At 46.5% G+C, this 21,404-nt stretch overlaps 1 protein-coding gene across 4 annotated transcripts in view; it reads left to right on the top strand.

Moving 5' to 3' along the window:
- The window catches only part of STK36 (serine/threonine kinase 36), a 32,217-nt gene extending 11,117 nt beyond the window's left edge, over nt 1–21,100 (top strand). For 3 of the 4 annotated variants that reach the window (XM_017856822.1, XM_017856823.1, XM_017856825.1), the window contains 17 exons: nt 2,633–2,776; nt 6,644–6,823; nt 7,806–7,903; nt 8,404–8,509; nt 10,109–10,259; nt 10,549–10,676; nt 11,207–11,311; nt 11,696–11,794; nt 11,881–11,969; nt 12,250–12,313; nt 12,502–12,612; nt 14,329–14,403; nt 14,841–15,015; nt 15,262–15,409; nt 15,631–15,778; nt 16,374–17,120; nt 20,259–21,100. In XM_017856822.1, the coding sequence (XP_017712311.1) occupies nt 2,633–2,776; nt 6,644–6,823; nt 7,806–7,903; nt 8,404–8,509; nt 10,109–10,259; nt 10,549–10,676; nt 11,207–11,311; nt 11,696–11,794; nt 11,881–11,969; nt 12,250–12,313; nt 12,502–12,612; nt 14,329–14,403; nt 14,841–15,015; nt 15,262–15,409; nt 15,631–15,778; nt 16,374–17,120; nt 20,259–20,402 (2,712 nt within the window). In that variant the 3' untranslated portion in view covers nt 20,403–21,100. The remainder of the gene's footprint in view (nt 1–2,632; nt 2,777–6,643; nt 6,824–7,805; nt 7,904–8,403; nt 8,510–10,108; nt 10,260–10,548; nt 10,677–11,206; nt 11,312–11,695; nt 11,795–11,880; nt 11,970–12,249; nt 12,314–12,501; nt 12,613–14,328; nt 14,404–14,840; nt 15,016–15,261; nt 15,410–15,630; nt 15,779–16,373; nt 17,121–20,258) is intronic. The other variant, XM_017856824.1, reaches the window with a different exon arrangement.
- The last annotated feature ends 304 nt before the right edge of the window (nt 21,101–21,404 follow it).

The raw sequence follows: 21,404 nt of genomic DNA, 5'->3' as shown, positions 1-21,404 counted from the left end.
CTCACAAAGTGCTGGGATTACAGTGAGCCACTGCGCCCAGCCCACACATTGCGTTTAGTTGTTATGCCTCCTTAGTCTCTTTGAATCTGGAACAGTTCCTGTCTTTCTTTGTATTTAATGACTGATAGTTTTGAGATACATGTCAGTTATTTTGTAGAATGTTCCTCAAATTGATTATTTCCTCATGAATAGATTCAGGTTGTATATATTTTTGTAGGAATACTACATAAGTGATACATCCTCAGTACCACAATCTTTTTATTTATTTATTTATTTGAGACAGTGTCTCATTCTGTCACCTGGACAACAGGGTGGAATGTAATGTGGTGCAATCATGGCTCACTGCAGCCTTGAACTCATGGGGTCAAGCAATTCTCCCATCTCAGCCTCCTGAGTAGCTGAGACTACAGGTGTACGGCACCATGCCCGGCTTTTTTTTTTTTTTTTTTTTTTAAGCGGAGTCTTGCTCTGTCGCCCGGGCTGCAGTGCAGTGGCGCGATCTAGACTCACTGCAACCACCGCCTCCCGGGTTCTAGTGATTCTCCTGCCTCAGCCTTCTGAGTATCTGGGATTACAGGCGCATACCACCACGTCCGGCTAATTTTTGTATTTTTAGTAGAGACAGGGTTTCACCATGTTGGTCAGGCTGGTCTTGAACTCCTGACCTTGTGATCTGCCTACCTTGGCCTCCCAAAGTGCTGGGATTACAGACATGAGCCACTGCACCGGGCTTATTTATTTATTTATTTTTAAGGAGACAGAGCCTTACTATATTGCCCAGGCTGATCTCAAACTCCTGGCCTCAAGCAGTCCTACCTCAACCTCCCAGTGCTGGGATTACAGGCATGAGCTAATATGCCCAGCCTCACAATCTTTTTTTCTTTGAGACGGAGTTTCACTCTTTTTTTTTTTTTTTTTTTTGAGACGGAGTCTCGCTCTGTCACCCAGGCTGGAGTGCAGTGGCGCCATCTCGGCTCACTGCAAGCTCCGCCTCCCGGGTTCACGCCATTCTCCTGCCTCAGCCTCCAGAGTAGCTGGGACTACAGGCACCCGCCACCATGCCCGGCTAAATTATGTATTTTTTTTAGTAGAGACGGGGTTTCACCGTGGTCTCGCTCTCCTGACCTTGTGATCCGCCCGCCTCGGCCTCCCAAAGTGCTGGGATTACAGGCATGAGCCACCGCGCCCGGCCTGAAGTTTCACTCTTATTGCTCAGGCTGGAGTGCAATGGCATGATCTTGGCTCACTGCCACCTCTGCCTCCTGGGTTCAAGTGATTATCCTGCCTCAGCCTCCCGAATAGCTGGGATTACAGGCATCCGCCACCACACCCAGCTAATTTTGTATTTTTAGTAGAGAGAGGGTTTTTCCATGTTGGTCAGACTGGTCTCGAACTCCCAACCTCAGGTGATCTGTCTGCCTCAGCCTCCCAAAGTGCTGGGATTACAGGTGTGAGCTACTGCTCACACTGGCCTTTTTTTTTTTTTTTTTTTNCTCCTGCCTCAGCCTCCAGAGTAGCTGGGACTACAGGCACCCGCCACCATGCCCGGCTAAATTATGTATTTTTTTTAGTAGAGACGGGGTTTCACCGTGGTCTCGCTCTCCTGACCTTGTGATCCGCCCGCCTCGGCCTCCCAAAGTGCTGGGATTACAGGCATGAGCCACCGCGCCCGGCCTGAAGTTTCACTCTTATTGCTCAGGCTGGAGTGCAATGGCATGATCTTGGCTCACTGCCACCTCTGCCTCCTGGGTTCAAGTGATTATCCTGCCTCAGCCTCCCGAATAGCTGGGATTACAGGCATCCGCCACCACACCCAGCTAATTTTGTATTTTAGTAGAGAGAGGGTTTTCCATGTTGGTCAGACTGGTCTCGAACTCCCAACCTCAGGTGATCTGTCTGCCTCAGCCTCCCAAAGTGCTGGGATTACAGGTGTGAGCTACTGCTCACACTGGCCTTTTTTTTTTTTTTTTTTTTTTTTTCTGAGACGGAGTCTCGCTCTGTCACCTAGGCTGGAGCGCAATGGTGCCATCTGGGCTCACTGCAAACTCTGTCTCCTGGGTTCTAACAATTCTCCTGTCTCAGCCTCCTGAGTAGCTGGGATTACATGCGTGTGCCACCACACCCAGCTCATTTTTGTATTTTTATAGAGAGGGGGTTTCACCACATTGGCCAGGCTGGTCTTGAACTCCTGAGCTCAGGTGATCTGCCAGTCTCGGCCTCCCAAAGTGGTGGGATTATAGGCATGAGCCATGTGCCCGGCCCTCACAATCTTTTTAATAACCTCATAGTATTTTCCAATATGGATGGACCCTGGTTTATTATTCCCTTATTCCCTTAGACTGATTTTATAATCTTTTCCTTTTAAAAATTATTACAAACCATGCTGCAGTGGACATCTTTCTAAGTATCTCTTTATGCACACATGCCAGTGTTCTCCAAGAGACTCTTCAAGACCCCTCACAGACTGCCAGCTGCACCTTTTTTAGCAGGTGACTGAAGGTTTACATCTGTGCTAAAGCAGTCCCTGGCTCCTTGCAGTTACTTCATGATTCCCCATGGTTTCTACTGGTTGGGATCTACTACCTTAGACTTACACACTACTCCTGACCCCTTCCACTCCCCTCTGCCTCAGGAGCCAGACAGTGACAATGAGTGGCAGCACCTGCTGGAGACCACTGAGCCTGTGCCTATTCAACTGAAGGCTCCTCTCACCTTGCTGTGCAATCCTGACTTCTGCCAGCGCGTCCAGAGTCAGCTGCATGAGGCTGGAGGGCAGGTAATGGGCAGAAAAACACTGTGGATGGGATCAAGACTATTTTCACAGATGGAGCGTTGAAATACGCTGACTTCAGGAGAAAGAGAAAGTTTGTCCTTTTCTAATTCTTCAATCTGTCTGCTTAGTTTGAGGAGGTTTGCCAGCCTCGTTAGTAACACAGAAAGAGCAGCCCTCGGGTTTCTGTTTCTGAAGGGAAGAATACCTACTAGAGCAGGGATCAGACTTTTTCAATGGTAAATATTTTAGGCATTGTGAGCCAATAGGCAAAAATGGAGGATATTATGTTAAGTACTTACATAATGAGGGAAAACACATTTTCACTAATTTTTTATTGATGAAATTATACATAACAATTGAATATACAATATTTTGTACTACAGGTACACTAGTGAGAAGAATAAGGTTATTTTGCAGGGGGGTGGGGAATGACATTTTGCTTAATTAGCATTCAAAGTTAGTGCAAAGTTAGTGTTCCCTCCTGCAAAACCTTACTTTGCTTGTCTGAAACACAGTGCTTTTCCTTCCTGGGTACTCGCTAAACTATGTTGCTGTATCACTTTATTCAGGTATAATTTATGTATAAGATTTATACTTTTTTGATGTATGATAAATGATTTTTAGTAAATTTGCCAATTTTAAAACTGTTATCATAGTTCAGTTTTAGAACATTTTCATCACCCCAATAAAATCCCTCATACCCATTTTCATTTTTTTGTTTTTTTTGAGACAGAGTCTTGCTCTGTTGCCCAGGCTGGCGTGCAGTGGCACAATCTCAGCTCCCTGCAACCTCTGTCCCCCAAGGTTTAAGCAGTTCTCTGCCTCAGCCTCCAGAATAGCTGGGATTACAGGCTCGTGCCACCATGCCCGGCTAATTTTTTGTATTTTTAGTAGAGATGGGGTTTCACCATCTTGGCCAGGCTGGTCTTGAACTCCTGACCTTGTGATCCGCCCTCCTCGGCCTCCCAAAGTGCTGGGATTACAGGCATGAGCCACTGCGCCCGGCATTTTTTTTTTTTTTTTTTTAATATTTGAGATAGGGTCTTACTCTGTCACCAGGCTGGAGTGTAGTGGCATGATCTCGGGTCACTTCAGCTTCCACCTCCCTGGTTCAAGGGATTCTTGTGTCTCAGCATCTCAGGTAGCTGAGATTACAGGCGTGCACCACCACACTTAGTTAATTTTTTGTATTTTTTGTAGAGATGAGGTTTTACCATGTTGCCCAGGCTGGTCTGGAACTCCTGGGCTCAAATAATCCTCCCGCCTTGGCCTCCCAAAGTGCTGGGATTATGGGTGTGAGCCACTGCCCCTAGCCCCCAGCCCCCATTTAGTTAATCATCATTCCCCTTTTTATAGCTGGTTATTATTCCGTTATATAGATATATCACATTTCGTTTATCTACTTACCAGTTGATTAGACATTGATATATTGGGTTGTTTCCACTTTTTGGCTTTTATGAATAATTCTGCTACAAACATTCACAAGCAAGTCTATGTATGGATATATTTTTTTTTTTTTTTTTTTGAGAAAGAGTCTCGCTCTGTCACCCAGGCTGGAGTGCAGTGGCCAGATCTCAGCTCACTGCAAGCTCTGTCTCCCGGGTTTACGCTATTCTCCTGCCTCAGCCTCCTGAGTAGCNCTCGCTCTGTCACCCAGGCTGGAGTGCAGTGGCCAGATCTCAGCTCACTGCAAGCTCTGTCTCCCGGGTTTACGCTATTCTCCTGCCTCAGCCTCCTGAGTAGCTGAGACTATAGACTCCCACCACCTCGCCTGGCTAGTTTTTTGCATTTTTTGGTGGAGACGGAGTTTCACCATGTTAGCCAGGATGGTCTCGATCTCCTGGCCTCGTGATCCACCCGTCTTGGCCTCTCAAAGTGCTGGGATTACCGGCTTGAGCCACCGCGCCCGGCCTGGATATATGTTTTTATTTCCCTTGGGTAATTACATAGGAGTAGAATTGCTGGTCATATGGTAAATTTATATTTAACATTTTAAGAAACTGCTGAACTATTTTCCAAAGTGGCTGTACTGTTTTACATTCCCACCAGTATTATATGAGTGTCCTTGTTTCTTCACATCCTTGTCTTTGTCTCCAACTTGTTATTGTCTAACTTTTTTACTGTAGCCATTCTAGTAAGTGTGAGGTAGTATCTCATTGTTATTTTAATTTACATTCCACTAATGATGAATGTTGAACATGTTTTCGTGGCTTAGTCACTATTTGTATATTTTCTTTGTGAAATATCTCAAGTCTTTTGCTCAGTTTTTAATTTGGTTGTTTGTATTATTGAGTTGTATAAGACTTCTTTGTATATTCTCAACATAAGACCTTTATTAGATGGGTGATTTGCAAATATTTTCTCCCAGTCTGTGGTTTGTCTTTTCATTCCTTCTCATAAGAGTGTCTTTTGAAGCAAAAAATGTTGAATTTTGATTAAGTTCAGTTACTGTTTTTTCCCTTTGTGGTCCATGCTTTTGATGTTGGGTATACAAAATCTTTTCCAAATGCAAGGTCTTAAAGATTTTCTCTTTTCCTAAAAGTTTTATAGTTTTAGCTCTTACATTTAGGTTTTTGACCCATCTTGAGCTAATTTTTGTGTATAATGTGAGAAAAGGATCTAAGTTGATTGGTTTTGCATGTGGATATATAATTGTCCTGGCACCATTTGTTGAAAAGAACTCTCCTTTCCTTATTGAATTGGCTTGGCACTTTGCACTTGTCTTTTGGCACTAACAGGTTTTCTTCCTAGTGTTGGATAACTTGCAGTGTGGGGAGGCGGACTGAAAGCTCTGCCTTTAGGGATAAGACTCCCTCTGGTGGAATTCCAGCTGCACTACTCATTAGCTGTGTGATCTTTGCTTCTTTGACCTATGTAGAAGCTTCAGTTTCTTCATCTATAAAATGGCTAATTCTGTTTATTTCACAGTTATTGTAAATATTAAATGAGCAAATGCCAACATTTAGAAAAGCTAATGGCATATTATAAAATACTTGATGTAAATGTTCTTCTTTTGAAGAATAACCATTTTAAAAATATAATACTGGCCAGGCATGGTGGCTCACGCCTATAATCCTAGCACTTTGGGAAGCTGAGATGGGCGGATCACTTGAGATCAGGAGTTTGAGGCCAGCCTGGCCAACATGGTGAATTCCCATCTCTACCAAAAATATAAAAGTTAGCTAGGCGTGGTGGCGGGCATCTGTAATCCCAGCTACTTGGGAGGCTGAGGCAGAAGAATCGCTTGAACCCAGGAGGCAGAGGTTGCAGTGAGCCAAGATCACTCCATTACACTCCAGCCTGGAGGACAAGAGTGAAACTCTGTCTTGAAAAATAAATAAATAAATAAATAAATAAATAATAAAAATATAATACTATCCTTAGCATGCAGGCTGTATACAAATAAGTGTTAGGCTGGATTTGACCTATGAGTCATAGTTTGTCAACCCTGATCTAGAGTTGAATAATGTTGTTTTGTCTTTTTATGGTTGAATAATATTGTTTTATATGCATTGTTTTGAATTTTCAGAAGCATGTGCAGTGCACATGTTTTTTGTTTTTAAGGTAAAGGGCTGGAGAAGGGAGGGAGCAGATGGGAATGGCACTTAGTGTGACAGAGATCCTGAGGAGAGGCCCCTACCCCCTGGTCACTGGTGTTCTGTGTCAGGTAACCTGACCATCTATTGTCTTCTTCCCTGGTACAGTCCCCCTGTTTCCCTGCTTTCCTTCTCTGTGTTTTAGGCTTGCAAAGAAAGGAATGCAAGCATTTGGTCTGCTTTGCCAGCTCTTTGGGGATACTTGGTATATGTAGCTCTTCTTCTTTTACTTCTGAAAATATCAGTCATTGCTTCTTTCCCTCATGTCACCCAGATCCTGAAAGGCATCCTGGAGGGTGCTTCCCACATCCTGCCTGCATTCCGGGTCCTAAGCAGTCTTCTCTCCAGCTGCAGTGACTCTGTTGCCTTGTATTCCTTCTGCCGAGAGGCAGGGCTTCCAGGGCTGCCGCTCAGTCTACTCAGGCACAGTCAGGAGAGCAAGAGCCTCCAGCAGGTAAGCACCAGGACAGGAGCCTCTGAAGACTCACAGAGGTTCTTTTTCTTGGATTTCTCTCATTCAGATTGCCATCTGTCTTTGGTCTGACTGCCTTTTATTTTCTTTCCTCCTCTTTCTAGTTAATAAACTATTAATTGCAAACTCTAATGCCTTCTGGGGCCAGGCAGATAATGTCAGCTGTGAAGTAGGCTATGCGTGTGGCTATATGTGTAGTGGGGAATATGATGAACTAGAGTTCACATGCGTACTCTAAATAGAGTAGAGGCATCCTTTCCTCAGCCTTCAGCCCGTTGTTGCCACAGGGAAATATGAGCCTGGTATTGCCAGATCTTCTAGTTTTCTAAGGAAAAGTAGAAACCCAAATTTTTATGTGTAATTTTTAAATATTTAGAGCACTGTGCTTTGAGGTGTTAGATCCTAGGCTTCATTGATCTTACAGATCTTACAGAGCAGAGTACTAAAATTCAAAGATAACTCATACACAGTTACTAATTTGTAAATGGTCACAGAGATAACAAGTGGAAGAGCTGGGACAGAGACTCAGTGTGTTTGGGGCCAAACCTCTACTTCCCCCTTCTGTGTCCTACTGTAGCTGGGCTGAGAGGATGGGGAATATTTCAGAGTCAGTGTAAATACTTAATAGGGCCTAGGCTGAGGCAGCTGGAAAGCTGTACTTTGTTGATGAGTATTAATCTTGGGTGGTTTTAAGGAATTTAGAGAAAAAGATTTTTGAAAAATAGAACCTCCTATACTCCAAAGTGCTATTCAGGCCAAACAAGACACATTTAATCCAGGCTGTTTACAGCCCATTGGCAGATTCTCTGTTACCCCTAGAACTCTCTCTCTGCCTGTACTTCTCTTCTGTCCCTTTCTGTTTGATCAACTTGACTGGGTCTCTATAGACCCTTTCTACTGTTTTTTCTATTCTTTGTTTCCATCCTCCACATTACCCTTCCTCTCTTCTCCTTTTCCTGGGCAGCAATCTTGGTATGGGACTTTCTTACGGGACCTGATGGCTGTGATTCAGGCCTACTTTGCCTGTACCTTCAATCTGGAGAGGAGCCAGACAGGTGACAGGTAGGATAAGAGGTGCTTTTGTACTGTTGGCAAGTTTGGTTTCTGTTTCTACCCCATGTGCCCTTCCCATTTAGGAACAGGACAAGTATGAAGAAGCTGTGATTTGTTACAGGTTTAGGAATCAGCTGAGTGGCCACTCATAGTCCTTTTAAGGACCCTAAGACAGCTCCAACTTGGCCTCAAGACTTACAGGTTCTAAGAGTCAGCAGTCACCATGGTCCTAAAATGGAAAGGTCAAGATGTAAATAACCTGTTCCAGGAAGCCAAGTGGATTAAAGAAAGAAAGAAAAAAAAATATGTGAATAACCTAGATAAAATGTCAAAGAAGGGGCTTGGAGGGTGTGTGTGTGTGGGGGGGGGGGGGGGGGCAAGGGAGAAGGGAGAACGTTCTGATGTGTCCCTTTGCAGAGATTCTCCTACCTGCCCAGAACTGACCCATTCACTATATCCAGGCTTTTAGTAGAGAAGTAAGAAATCATGGGCTCATTTTCCACCCCCAGCCTACAGGTATTTCAGGAGGCTGCCAACCTCTTTCTGGACCTGTTGGGGAAACTTCTGGCCCAACCAGATGACTCTGAGCAGACTTTGCGGAGGGACAGCCTCATGGTAATCTGCTCCCACTTCCAGATTTCTGTATCTCCTATCTTTCCCCATGTTTCTCCCATCCCCTTTCTTATGACTATGTAGGGTCAGATCAAGTTAATCCAACAAACATTTGTTGAATTCTCACCATGCCATATGCCATGTGAGTAAGAAAAAGTGCCTGCCTTCAAGGGACTAGGGATAATTTAACAGGGGAGAGGTAAAGGGATTAGGGACAATAGTGAAAAGTACATTGGAACTTTGCATATAATACAAGAGCACCACTGTATTTTATGAAGAAGATGCAGTTAACCACTGAAGAAGATGCAGTTAACACTATTTGGAGCATCATAGAAGAAATCTCGAAGAAGGAAATCATCTCTGCTAGCATCTGAAGAATACATTGCCGTTTGCCATGTAAATGAGGCACAACGTAGAAATTCTACACAGAAGGAGTAACATATATAAAGGCCCAGAGGCTTTAAGCAGTTTGGCATATTTCAGGAGACCACAAAAAGAACTACTTCTTCTTGAAAAGACTTGCAAATCATCTAGTATTGTCTAACCTCGTTTGTCCTGAGGATTAGTAAACTATTCAGTTCTTTTCCCTAGATTCTGGAGGTAAGGGACAGGAGAATGGAGGATTGAATGAGAAAATAGCTGTATTCTGACTAACCTCAGAGGAGATAGAGAGGAACATATATGTGTAAGGAAGTAAATAATTGCCTGGTCATTGTTAAAACTGGTAATTGGGAACATGAATCTGGACTACTTCTTGCCTTTAGCTAGCATTCACTCAAACTTTCCTGGTCCGAGATCCTGTTTTCCTGTTTTAATATCCCTCACCCTTTCAAGTCAGAAAGCTTTTACTGTCTAACCTAAATTTTGGCCAGCAGTGACTCATGTTATTGGCCAGCACTTCTCATGTCATGTGCTATGAATAGAATGGGGAGTTTGGAATAATTACCTGCTGAAATTCTGAATCAATAGGACTGAGTTGGGAGGGACCCAGGAATCCCTAGGATTTCTTCTTTTCTTTTCTTTTCTTTTTTTGAGACAGGGTCTCTCTCTGTCACCCAGGCTAGAGTGCAGTGGCATGATCTTGACTCACTGCAACCTCCACCCTCCGGGCTCAAGCAATCCTCCCACCTCAGCCTCCCAAGTAGCTGAGACTATGGGTGCACTCCACCAGGCCTGACTATTTTTGTTTTATATTTTTAGTAGAGACACGGTTTTGCCATATTGCCCAGGTTGGTCTCAAACTTCTGAGCTCAAGCTATCCACCTGCTTCAGCCTCCCAATCCCCTGTTGGGATTACAGGCATGAGCCATTGCACTTGACCGCTAGGAATTCTCATACTCACAGTCTATAAAAAACACTTTGAGAAACATCATCTAGGGAGCAGCTGATCAGAGAATAGAAGGATTTACACCTGAAATTATTGTCCTTGAAGCATGAATGAAGGCAGTTATAATGCATTTTTGGTGTGAAGAATGCTTAAAATTAGACATGTGTTTGCTTGGGTTTTTGTCCTCTTTCCTCAGATCCTCAGGGTTTCTTGTTTTTTACACTAAGCCCAGTCTTCTGATGCCCTGATGCTACCTCTGCACTTGTCTCCTTTAGTGCTTTACTGTCCTGTGTGAAGCCATAGATGGGAACAGCCGGGCCATCTCCAAAGCCTTTTACTCCAGCTTGCTGACGACACAGCAGGTTGTCTTGGATGGGCTCCTTCATGGCTTGACAGTTCCACAGCTCCCTGTCCACACTCCCCCAGGTAACCTGAGTGGGGAAGGGAGGTTCTCTTGACTTCTTTGTTGCATAGCTCAGGTTCTGCTCTTTCTAGTGCCATCACCTAGATAGCGCCTGGCATTTAGTAGGTGCTCAGTAAATAACTGTGAACTGAGAGGATGAATGGGGATCTGAGGGAAACAAACAGACTTCATCCTGCATTCTTCCCACTCCCTTAGGTTCCCTACTCCTGCTGCCATATCAGTGAGTACTGGTGCTATTGTCTAGGGCAAGAGCCCCAGGCCTTTGGAGTCACTCTTTGCTTTTCTCCATAGGAGCCCCACAAGTGAGCCAGCCACTGCGAGAGCAGAGTGAGGATCTACCTGGAGCCATTTCCTCTGCCCTCGCAGCCATATGCACTGCTCCTGTGGGACTGCCTGAGTGCTGGGACGCCAAGGAGCAGGTCCGAGCTACAATTGCTTGTTCCTCTCATCCCTTCTGCCAGAGGAGTTGGGGAGGCTAGCCCCAGTTTTTCAGAAAGACAGAAAAACAAGCTTTTAAGCCCCTCCTTTAGTACTTCCAGAAACAGATGCTCCCACCCTGGGCCATTTGTAGAACATGATATAGCCAGAATCCCAGAGCCCATGGCCAGTTGGTGAGGGAGAGAGCACAGTGATAAACTGCCCAGGTGGTGGGGCAGCTGATCTGAAGCCTCCATTGATGCTTCCTCAAGGACTGAGGATTCAACTTTCCTGATCCCTGTTGGTCAGTAATCCTTTCCTCTCTACCTGGCTACACTGGGGCCAAACTATGCCATGACTTTTGGTTTTCTATTGGTGATGAAGACTGGGGATAAAATAGGATCTGAAGTTTCTGGTGAATGTGGGAAGAGTGACTAGGAAGAGACTGAGAGTCCTGATCATTTTGGACATATGTGAGGAATAGGGTTGTAATAATATGGATAGGATTGAGCCTTCAGGTACGTCTCTATAGGTCTGTTGGCATTTGGCAAATCAGCTAACTGAAGACAGCAGCCAGCTCAGGCCATCCCTCATCTCTGGCCTGCAGCATCCCATCCTGTGCCTGCACCTTCTCAAGGTAATTCTCTTAACTCCTGGCGTCACAGCTTTATTTTTAACTCCCCATATAGACAGAGAGAGAAACAGAGAGACAGACCAAGAGAGGGGGACTAAGAGAGAGAGAGAGACTGAGAGAGACCAATTGAGACACCCCCTTGGAAGACTCCTTTCTGTTTTTAAATCTGTTCAACTGAGAGGACCCCACTGTTAGCCAGTCCTCAGCAGAACCGAGAAGGGTCCCTGTCTCGCTATCTCACAGCAAGAGGCAGAAGGGGGTTCTCTCACACTCCCAAGTGTGGGTACCAGATCTTTTGAGGGGCTGGCTGGTGTTTCAGCTGAGCTTTCAATCTTGGAGCCCGGGGCCTGCTCTGCTTCACTGCCAGACTCATTCCCTCTCTCTCAGGTTCTGTACTCCTGCTGCCTTGTCAGTGAGCGCCTGTGCCATCTTCTAGGGCAGGATCCCCTGGCCTTGGAATCCCTGTTTGTGTTGGTTCAGGGCAAGGTAAGCCAGCAGCACAGGTGGGCTTCCCCTGGTGGCCCCACTGTCTCAACCAGAGGTTGTTCTGATATCTTAGGTTTCCTTTGTAGGTAAAGGTAGTAGATTGGGAAGAGTCTACTGAAGTGACACTCTACTTCCTCTCCCTTCTTGTCTTTCGGCTCCAAAACCTGCCTTGTGGGTAAGTCATAAAGTAGGGTGTCTCCACAGAAGTCTTCTAGCCACATAGCTAACCCTCACAAAGAATATGTAGAATGGTACCCTACAGCCTATCCTTAGGAGGAATTGGGATAGAGAGTTTGAAGCTTTCTCTACAAAGAACAGACCTAGACTCCCATCAACTTTGTGCCTTGGAGGTAGACATGCAGCCTAGGTGAAGAACGTCATGCAAGGGAGAGGGGAGGCCGCTTACTAACCTCCTTTAATACTGCTGCACCCCTTGATATATCTGTTTATTCCAGAATGGAGAAGCTAGGCAGTGACGTTGCTACTCTCTTTACCCATTCGCATGTCGTCTCTCTTGTGGTAAATTTTTAACCTTCACCCTTCTCCCCTTTTCACCCTAGCATCTACCCCTTGTGGAAGTGGGGGAGTCACTATCCAATTTGCATGTTTCTGGAGGCATTCTTTTGGCAGAGACATAAATCCTCTCTGCCTGTCCTGAATGCTATTTAGATTTGGACATTCTTTCTCCTCTTCTACCTCTCCCACAGAGTGCAGCAGCCTGTCTATTGGGACAGCTTGGTCAGCAAGGGGTGACCTTTAACCTCCAGCCCATGGAATGGATGGCTGCAGCCACACATGCCTTGTCTGCCCCTGCAGAGGTGAGGCTCCCCAGGGAGGGCACAGACATGTTTTCTCTGAGTCAGACACTAGGACCGCATTCAAGGGGAAAAGACTGAAATGCTAGCAAGCCTGGAGTAAACTGAGGAATGGAAAAGGAATCAAGGAGCCCTTCCTTTTCTAGATTTGTTGCCGGATAATAGGCCCCTCTGAACCCAGATTGATCCAGACTTTAGATTTCTTTTTAATATGCAGGGCTTCTAGAGAGTGAGGGAGGGAAGGGAAGAGGAAGGGTGACTAACCTGGGTTTTCTGAGTAGTGTGATAACCCTGCCTGCTTCATTCTCCTCCTCCAGAAGCTCATGCTCTTGGCAGAGTCCTTCCTAATGCATAATTTCTTCACCTCTGACTTCAGCTTCCACTCTGCTTTTCCCACTTGTTCTTCTTAACAGATGGAAAAGGTGGCTGACATCCTGTGAATTCTTCAGGACATCAGTCCATTATGTAGGCTTCTTTCTGCTTTCTCCTTTCCCAGGACTTTTCTTCCTTTCATTTTTAGACCCTTTGGAACTCATCTTTCCTTCATTTTGTAAAAAGAAGGATAGACTTTATAATCAAATTATTGTCATCCTTTTTTTTTTTTTTGAGATGGAGTTTCCCTCTTGTTGCCCAGGCTGGAGTGCGATGGTGCGATCTCGGCTCACCATAACCTCTGCCTCCTGGATTCAAGTGATTCTCCTGCCTCAGCCTCCCGAGTAGGTGGGATTACAGGCATGCACCACCATGCCCGGCTAATTTTTGTATTTTTAGTAGAGACGGGGTTTCTCCAGGTTGGTCAGGCTGGTCTCGAACTCCTGACCTCATGTGATCCACCCACCTCGGCCTCCCAAAGTGCTGGGATTACAGGTGTATACTACCACGCCTGGCTCATTTTTTTTGTACTTTTAGTAGAGATGGGGTTTCACCATGTTGGCCAGGCTGGTCTTGAACTCCTGACCTCAAGTGATCCACCCGCCTCCGCCTTCTAAAGTGCTGGGATTACAGGCATGAGCCACTGTGCCCGGCCTGTCATCCTTTATATATGTAGAATTCTTTTTTTTGTTTGTTTGTTTTTGAGATGGAGTCTCACTCTGTTGCGAAGCTGGAGTGCAGTGGCATGATCTCGGCTCACTGCAACCTCCACCTCCTGGGTTCAAGCAGTTCTTCTGCCTCAGCCTCCTGAGTAGCTGGGACAACAGGTGCGTGCCTCCATGCCCAGCTAATTTTTGTATTTTTAGTAGAGACGGCATTTCACCATGTCGGCCAGGCTGGTCTTGAACTCCTGACTTCGTGATCCACCCGCCTTGGCCTCCCAAAGTGCTGGGATAATAGGCGTGAGCTACTGCACTGGCTGAATTCTTTATAATTTATAAAACATTTTCACATGTTATGTCACAACACACTTGAAAGATAGACACACCAATGTAATAATACTCATCTGCTTTTTCTAGACTAAGTTAGCCTTCAGACAGGTTGTATCACTAGTGATAGTACTAACACTCATCCAGGAGCATAAGTCAGAACTTTGGGAGTCATCAGTGACTGTTCTGTCTTCACCATTATTCCCCCATCCAAATGGTTCCCCCAGATCCCATATATTCTACCTTCCGGTTGACTCTCAAATCTGTTCCCTCCATGGCACCATCACTGACCTGCCTTGGTTTAACGGCCACCCCATTCCTCTTAGGCACCTGCATTATTCTTGTTTCTCTCTGACAGGTTCGGTTGACTCCACCAGGTAGTTGTGGATTCTATGATGGTCTCCTCATCCTTCTGTTGCAGCTCCTCACTGAGGTACAGATGCATCTTGGGATGGATGGGAAGTAAAGGGAGAGGAACTGGGCATTTTGGGGAGCCTCTGGACCAGAGGAATGAAGAAGCAACCCACAGCCTCCCATCTCAAGCTACTGTGCCTGTGATAGCCTTGGAACTTCCCTGCCTGCCCTCAGTACCGACCCTTTGAAGGAAACCATTCGCTGCATCCCCTGGGATCCAGTGGGGGATAAAATGAATTCCCTGGGTTTCAGCAGACATACACATGAGTTGTGAGGTCAGAGGGTTAAGGTTTGACAAGAAAGTGAAATAAGACAACAAGGAAATACTAGGTGGGAAAGCAGAAGGAATTATTTCTGGGATTTCCTTTCCTTGTAAGTCAGGGACAGGAATGAATAAAAGCATTTGAACTCCTGGCTTCTGTCTTTCCCCCGGCCCTCTTTCACTTTTATTTCTAGCAGGGGAAGGCTGGCCTAATCAGGGATGTGGCCAGTTCGGAAATGTGGACCGTTTTGTGGCACCGCTTCTCCATGGTCCTGAGGCTCACCAAGGAGGCATCTACACAGGAAGGGGAGCTTTCGCTATCCAGTCCACCAAGCCCAGAGCCAGACTGGACACTGATTTCTCCCCAGGGTATCTTTCTATCAGTATCCTTTTTGGGAGTGCATTGATCTCCAACAGGAGGCAGCCCAGAACTGGGTTAACCCACAGAGGTTTCTTTTTTTTTGCTTTTGCCTGGGGACAGGAAGCGGTGTCGGCGCTAGAGCTGCTCTAAGACGGGGAAGGGACTGAACAGGTGTAGCCCTGGGAACTGTGGGGAAGCAGGGGTATCTGGGCCTCTTGCCTGTTCCATTGGGTCTCTATTTTTGGTGTTCCCAGGCATGGCAGCCCTGCTGAGCCTGGCCATGGCCACCTTTACCCAGGAGCCCCAGTTATGCCTGAGCTGCCTGTCCCAGCATGGAAGTATCCTCATGTCCATCCTAAAGCATCTGCTTCGCCCCAGCTTCCTGAATCAACTGTGCCAAGCGTGAGTTTGAGCTAGAGGAAGAGCCACAGAGTCAGCAATGGGGAGGGAGAGAGAAGGCAGGAGAGAAGTTACTGACAGATTGAACTATGAAGCAAGAAAGATGAGATCAGGTTTAGGCTGGAAACCTAAGTACTGGCTGAGATTGTAGAACGGGAGCTGGGCGAAGGAATTGGAGGAGGGAGGGGGAATGATAAAAGTCTCTTTGACATTCCTTTCCTTAGGCCTCATGGGTCTGAGTTTCTCCCTGTCGTGGTGCTCTCTGTCTGCCAGCTCCTTTGCTTCCCCTTTGCGCTGGACGTGGATGCCAACCTCCTTATAGACATCTTGGCCGACCTCAGGGACTCAGAAGTTGCAGCCCATCTGCTGCAGGTACTTGGGCAGCTAGCATGAAGGTGGGAGAGGAAGATAGCCAACCTTATATCCTCTAATTTACTTCCCAGCAGCTCCAGGGCTCTTCTAGGCCCCTGTAAGTGTGGAGCAGCTGGCTTGACTCAAAAGGTGGCATGGAGACAGTACTCAGGCCTGTGCAGAGGCATGTGGTGGGAGCTGGGTTGGTGCCTCCTCCTCTCCATCAGTCCGTCACCTGGTTCTGTTGGTGCTCACTGGGGAGAACATCCTACTCTAGGCACTGAAGACTCAGCTCCTTGGCCAGGAATCATGTTTCTGGCAATTATTGGCATTGCACAGTGGGTCTTGGTTCTTTTGTTTTTTTTTTTTTTGTTTTTTCACAGTGGATCTTTGAAGGCAGAGACCGAGTCCTTGCAAAGTAAGGAATGATCTTGGAAAGAACCTGCTCTCTCAGGCTCCACATCGTATCTCATGTGGAGTGCTGTGGGGCGGGACTTCCAGCTCTCTGTGGCATTTCTCACCATAGCTTGGCTTTTGTCTCTCTCAGGTTTTGGGCTTCTTTCTAGCAGCATATACTCTCCCTCTCCCTGAATCATTTTACCTCCTGTTCTATCAGGTCTGCTGCTACCATCTTCCGTTGACGCAAGTAGAGCTGCCCATCAGCCTCCTCACACGCCTGGCCCTCACGGATCCCACCTCTCTCAATCAGTTTGTGAACACAGTGGCTGCCTCTCCTAGAACCATCGTCTCGTTTCTCTCAGTTGCCCTCCTGAGTGACCAGCCACTGCTGACCTCTGACCTTCTCTCCCTACTGGCCCATACCGCCAGGGTCCTGTCTCCCAGCTACTTGTCCTTTATCCAAGAGCTTCTGGCTGGCTCTGATGAATCCTATCGGCCCCTGCGCAGCTTCCTGGGCCACCCAGGGAATTCTGTGCGGGCACACACTTATAGGCTCCTGGGACACTTGCTCCAACACAGCGTGGCCCTGCGTGGGGCACTGCAGAGCCAGTCTGGACTGCTCAGCCTTCTGCTACTTGGGCTTGGAGACAAGGATCCTGTTGTGCGGTGCAGTGCCAGCTTTGCTGTGGGCAATGCAACCTATCAGGCTGGTCCTCTGGGACCTGCCCTGGCAGTTGCAGTGCCCAGTATGACCCAGCTGCTTGGAGATCCTCAGGCTGGTATCCGGCGCAATGTTGCATCAGCTCTGGGCAACTTGGGACCTGAAGGGTTGGGAGAGGAGCTGTTACAGTGCCAAGTACCCCAGCGACTCCTAGAGATGGCATGTGGAGACCCCCAGCCAAATGTGAAGGAGGCCGCCCTCATTGCCCTCCGGAGCCTGCAACAGGAGCCTGGCATCCATCAGGTATACCCTACAGTGCTTATGAATCATGATGATCAGGGCCCCTATAGTTCACAACATTTATCTGAGATCAGCTGTAAGGAATTGCAATCAGGACATCCAGAAACTTATGCCGTGTTTCTCCCAGGGACAGTGTGTTGGAGTGAGTGTTCCAATTACCATCTCCAGCCTTGGAGAAAGGAAGGGAGCTAGAAGAGGGCGCCAATGGGCTGGGAAATGTCTGAGATCTCAAGGACCACAGTTGATCTCTTCTAGAGCTGTGCAGGAGGGAGATGAGGGGAGACTAAGAGATGCTGAGATAGAATAGTTTTACTCTGTGTACCACAAAGGTGCTGACTGTTTTTTTAGACTTACCATGAGAAAAGCACGATGCTAAGCATTTTACCTTTATTTTCTGGTTTAAACTATTACCATCCTAATTTTGCAGATGACAAAACTGAGGTACAGATAATTTAATAACTTGTCCAAGTTACAAGGACAGTGTGTAGGATTGGGCTTTTGAACTTAGAAGTCTGAGTCTAGACCCCATTCTCTTAACCACTACTTTATCCTGCCTCTTCTGCGCAATTTTCTTTTTTCTTTTTTTTTTCTGAGACAGAGTTTCACTCTTATTGCCCAGGATGGAGTGCAATGGCGTGATCTTGGCTCACCGCAACTTCCACCTCCCAGGTTCAAGTAATTCTCCTGCCTCAGCCTCCGGAGTAGCTGGGATTACAGGCATGTGCCACCACGCCTGGCTAATTTTGTATTTTTAGTAGAGACAAGGTTTCTCCATGTTGGTCAGGCTGGTCTCAAACTCCCAACCTCATGTGATCCACTTGCCTTGGCCTCCCAGAGTGCTGGGATTACAGGTGTGAGCTGCTCTTTTTTTCTTTTTTTTTTTTTGATACTAAATCACACTGTCGCCCAGGCCAGATTGCAGTGGTGCAATCTCAGCTCACTGTAGCCTCTGCCTCCCAGGTTCGGGCGATTCTTGTGCCTCAGCCTCCTGAGTAGCTGGGACTATAGGTGCCTGTCACCATGTCCAGCTAATTTTTGTATTTTTATTATATATTTATTTACTTTTTTGTTTTTTTGAGACAGAATCTCTCTCTGTCGCCCAGGCTGGAGTGCAGTGGCGCAATCTCAGCTCACTGCAAGCTCCGCCTCCTGGGTTCATGCAATTCTCCTGCCTCAGCCTCCCGAGTAACTGGGACTACAGGCGCCCGCCACCATGCCCGGCTAATTTTTTGTATTTTTTTAGTAGAGATGGGGTTTCACCATGTTAGCCAGGATGGTCTTGATCTCATGACCTCGTGATCTGCCCTCCTTGGCCTCCCAAAGTACTGGGATTACAGGTGTGAGCTACTGTGCTCAGCCTACTTATTTATTTATTTATTTATTTATTTATTTATTTATTTTGAGATGGAGTCTCACTCTGTCCACCAGGCTGGAGTGCAGTGGCGCGATCTTGGCTCACTGCAAGCTCTGCCTCCTGGGTTCACGGCATTCTCCTGCCTCAGCCTCCCTAGTAGCTGGGACTACAGGCGCCCGCCACCACGCCCGGCTAATTTTTTGTATTTTTAGTAGAGACGGGGTTTCACTGTGGTCTCGATCTCCTGAGCTTGTGATCCGCCTGCCTCGGCCTCCCAAAGTGCTGGGATTACAGTCGTGAGCCACCGCGCCCGGCCTTTATTTATTTTTAAGATGGAGTCTCACTCTGTCATCCAGGCTGGAGTACAATGGCACGATGTTGGCTCACTGCAACCTCTGCCTCCCAGGTTCAAGCAATTCTCCTGTCTCAGCCTCCCAAATAGCTGGGATTATAGGCACGCACCACCTTACCTGGCTAATTTTTGCGTTTTTAATGGAGACAAGGTTTCACCATGTTGGCCAGGCTGATCTCGAACTCCTGACCTTGAACACCTGCCTCAGCCTCCCAAAGTGTTGGGAATACAGGTGTGAGCCACCCTGCCTGACTGCGATTTTCAGTATATAAAGAGCCCAATAGGCCAGGCTCTGTGGATCTTGCCTATAATCCTAGCACTTTGGGAGATGGAGGTGGGCAGATTACTTGAGGACAGGAGTTTGAGACCAGCCTGGCCAACATAGTGAAACCCTGTCTCTACTGAAAATACATAAATTAGCTGCGTATGGTGGCAGGTGCCTGTAATCCCAGCTTCTCGGGAGGCTGAGGCAAGAGAATCGCTTGAACCTGGGAGGAGGAGGTTGCAGTGAGCTGAGATGATGGCGCTGCACTCCAGTCTGGGTGACATAGCGAGACTCTCTCTCTAAAAAAAAAAAAAAAAGCCCATTGGAAATCACACATATCTACATATGGTAATACAAATTATGACATCTCAAAGTGGTAGCATTGGGAAGTTCATGCAGAACAGAAATTTGAGAGGATGGTGAAGATCTTTTTTTTCTTTTTTTTTTTTTGAGACAGAGTCTCGCTCTGTCGCCCAGGCTGGAGTGCAGTGGCACGATCTCGGCTCAATGCAAGCTCCATCTCCTGGGTTCACGCCATTCTCCTGCCTCAGCCACCCGAGTAGCTGGGACTACAGGCACCTGCCACCATGCCCGGCTAATTTTTTTGTATTATTATTATTTTTTTTAGTAGAGACAGAGTTTCACCGTGATAGCCAGGATGGTCTCGATGTCCTGACCTCATGATCCCCCTACCTCGGCCTCCCGAAGTGTGGGATTACAGGCGTGAGCCACCTTGCCTGGCTGATGATGAAGATCCTATAGGAATCTTGTTCAATCCATGGGGAAAATAATTAATGGGATTCTTGGTGGTAATGAGGTTAGAACCCACTCATCTGCATTGAAGGCTGGGAATTAGACCTTTTGGCTTACTGTGAGTTACTGCTGCATTCATCAAGTCTTCCTGGGGACATGTATATGTGTCCCTTAGTGCCTTGGTTTCATGGTCTATAACCAAAGAGAATGGAAGTAGACTTCTGGTCCTGATGATTCCTATCTCCAAGGTTTCTCTTCTCCCATTCAGTCTTTTCCAAGTCCTCAAGAGCCCATTTCCTTTTTCTTCCTCTTCTCAAGTGGGAATTCCTGGGTAAATGAAAGTCCTCTGCACCTGCCCCAGACACCACCATTTCTGAGCCTCATGTTCTGTTCTATCATCTGTTCTCTATCCTACAGGTACTGGTGTCCCTGGGTGCCAGTGAGAAACTAGCCTTGCTCTCTCTGGGGAATCAGTCACTGCCACACAGCAGTCCTAGGCCTGCCTCTGCCAAACACTGCAGGAAACTCATTCACCTCCTGAGGCCAACCCATAGCATGTGATTCCAGATTCCTGTGGTCCAGCCTCCAACTTTGGTTGCCCTGCTATTGTCAACTCTTCCTTATTCTACTACACAAGCCACCAACTCAACTGAGAACTAAAGAGACTAGAAAAGAGATAGGCTGCCAACTCAACTGAGAACAAGAGACTAGAAGAGATTTATATATAAAGCTTCTTCCTTCTCCCAGATTCAGGATGTTTTCAACCAGTAAATTTTATTGCTGTTGGTGCCAGAGAAGAGTCCTTTCTTCTCTACATCCAGGGGCCTTTTCTCCAATAATGTGCGTTTAACTCTAGGGACCTTCCTCATGGACCTTAGGCAAAAACCTCAGCCTGAAAGATATCTTCCTTTCTGGAGCACCTTTAATCCTCCCAGCAGGTTTTTGCCTTAGACTTGCTGGCCCCAGGACAGTGATGAAGACAGAGCCTGTCCCAGCTCTAGGCTGTGGGGATTAATGCCATCAGTCCCAGTTATTGAGGGATTCCTTAGCCCTTAGCCAACATTCCTATCTGTGGGTGAGCATGGAGATTGTATGTTTTTTTGGGGTGTGTGTGTGTGTTTAATCTGTTTGTAAACTCTTTTAATAAAAATTGTGCCTCACCATACTTGAAGCTCCCAGGACAAGGGTTGGGAGGCTCAACCCCTCTTTTAGCTTCTATGTGGTGTTGTTGGAAGTGCTGGTGTCCTGTTCACACAAGATCCTGGTCTGGCAGCTTATTTATATCATTTCTTGCCTTCCAATTTCCTCCTTCCTAGATGAACTATATTTGGTTACCTACTTTCAAGTCAAGGCTGGTGGAGCTGAAATAGGAAAGGGTAGGATTAAACAGAGCGGTAAATTAGGTTGCTCAGACTTAGTGACTAATTTTAATATTTAGTGGAGTTCTAATGTGTAGGGAATCCAAGCTGCTTTATGAAGGGTAGCTATTATAAAGATTGTGCAATTTACCAGAAAGGGCTTTCAGTCAGACCTGTTAGAATTATAATCTAATTGGAAGCATTG

Source organism: Rhinopithecus bieti, unplaced genomic scaffold (genome assembly GCF_001698545.2).
Source record: "Rhinopithecus bieti isolate Rb0 unplaced genomic scaffold, ASM169854v2 scaffold_42532, whole genome shotgun sequence".
Taxonomy (NCBI): Eukaryota; Metazoa; Chordata; class Mammalia; order Primates; family Cercopithecidae; genus Rhinopithecus; species Rhinopithecus bieti.
This window is presented reverse-complemented; position numbering and strand designations above follow the sequence as displayed.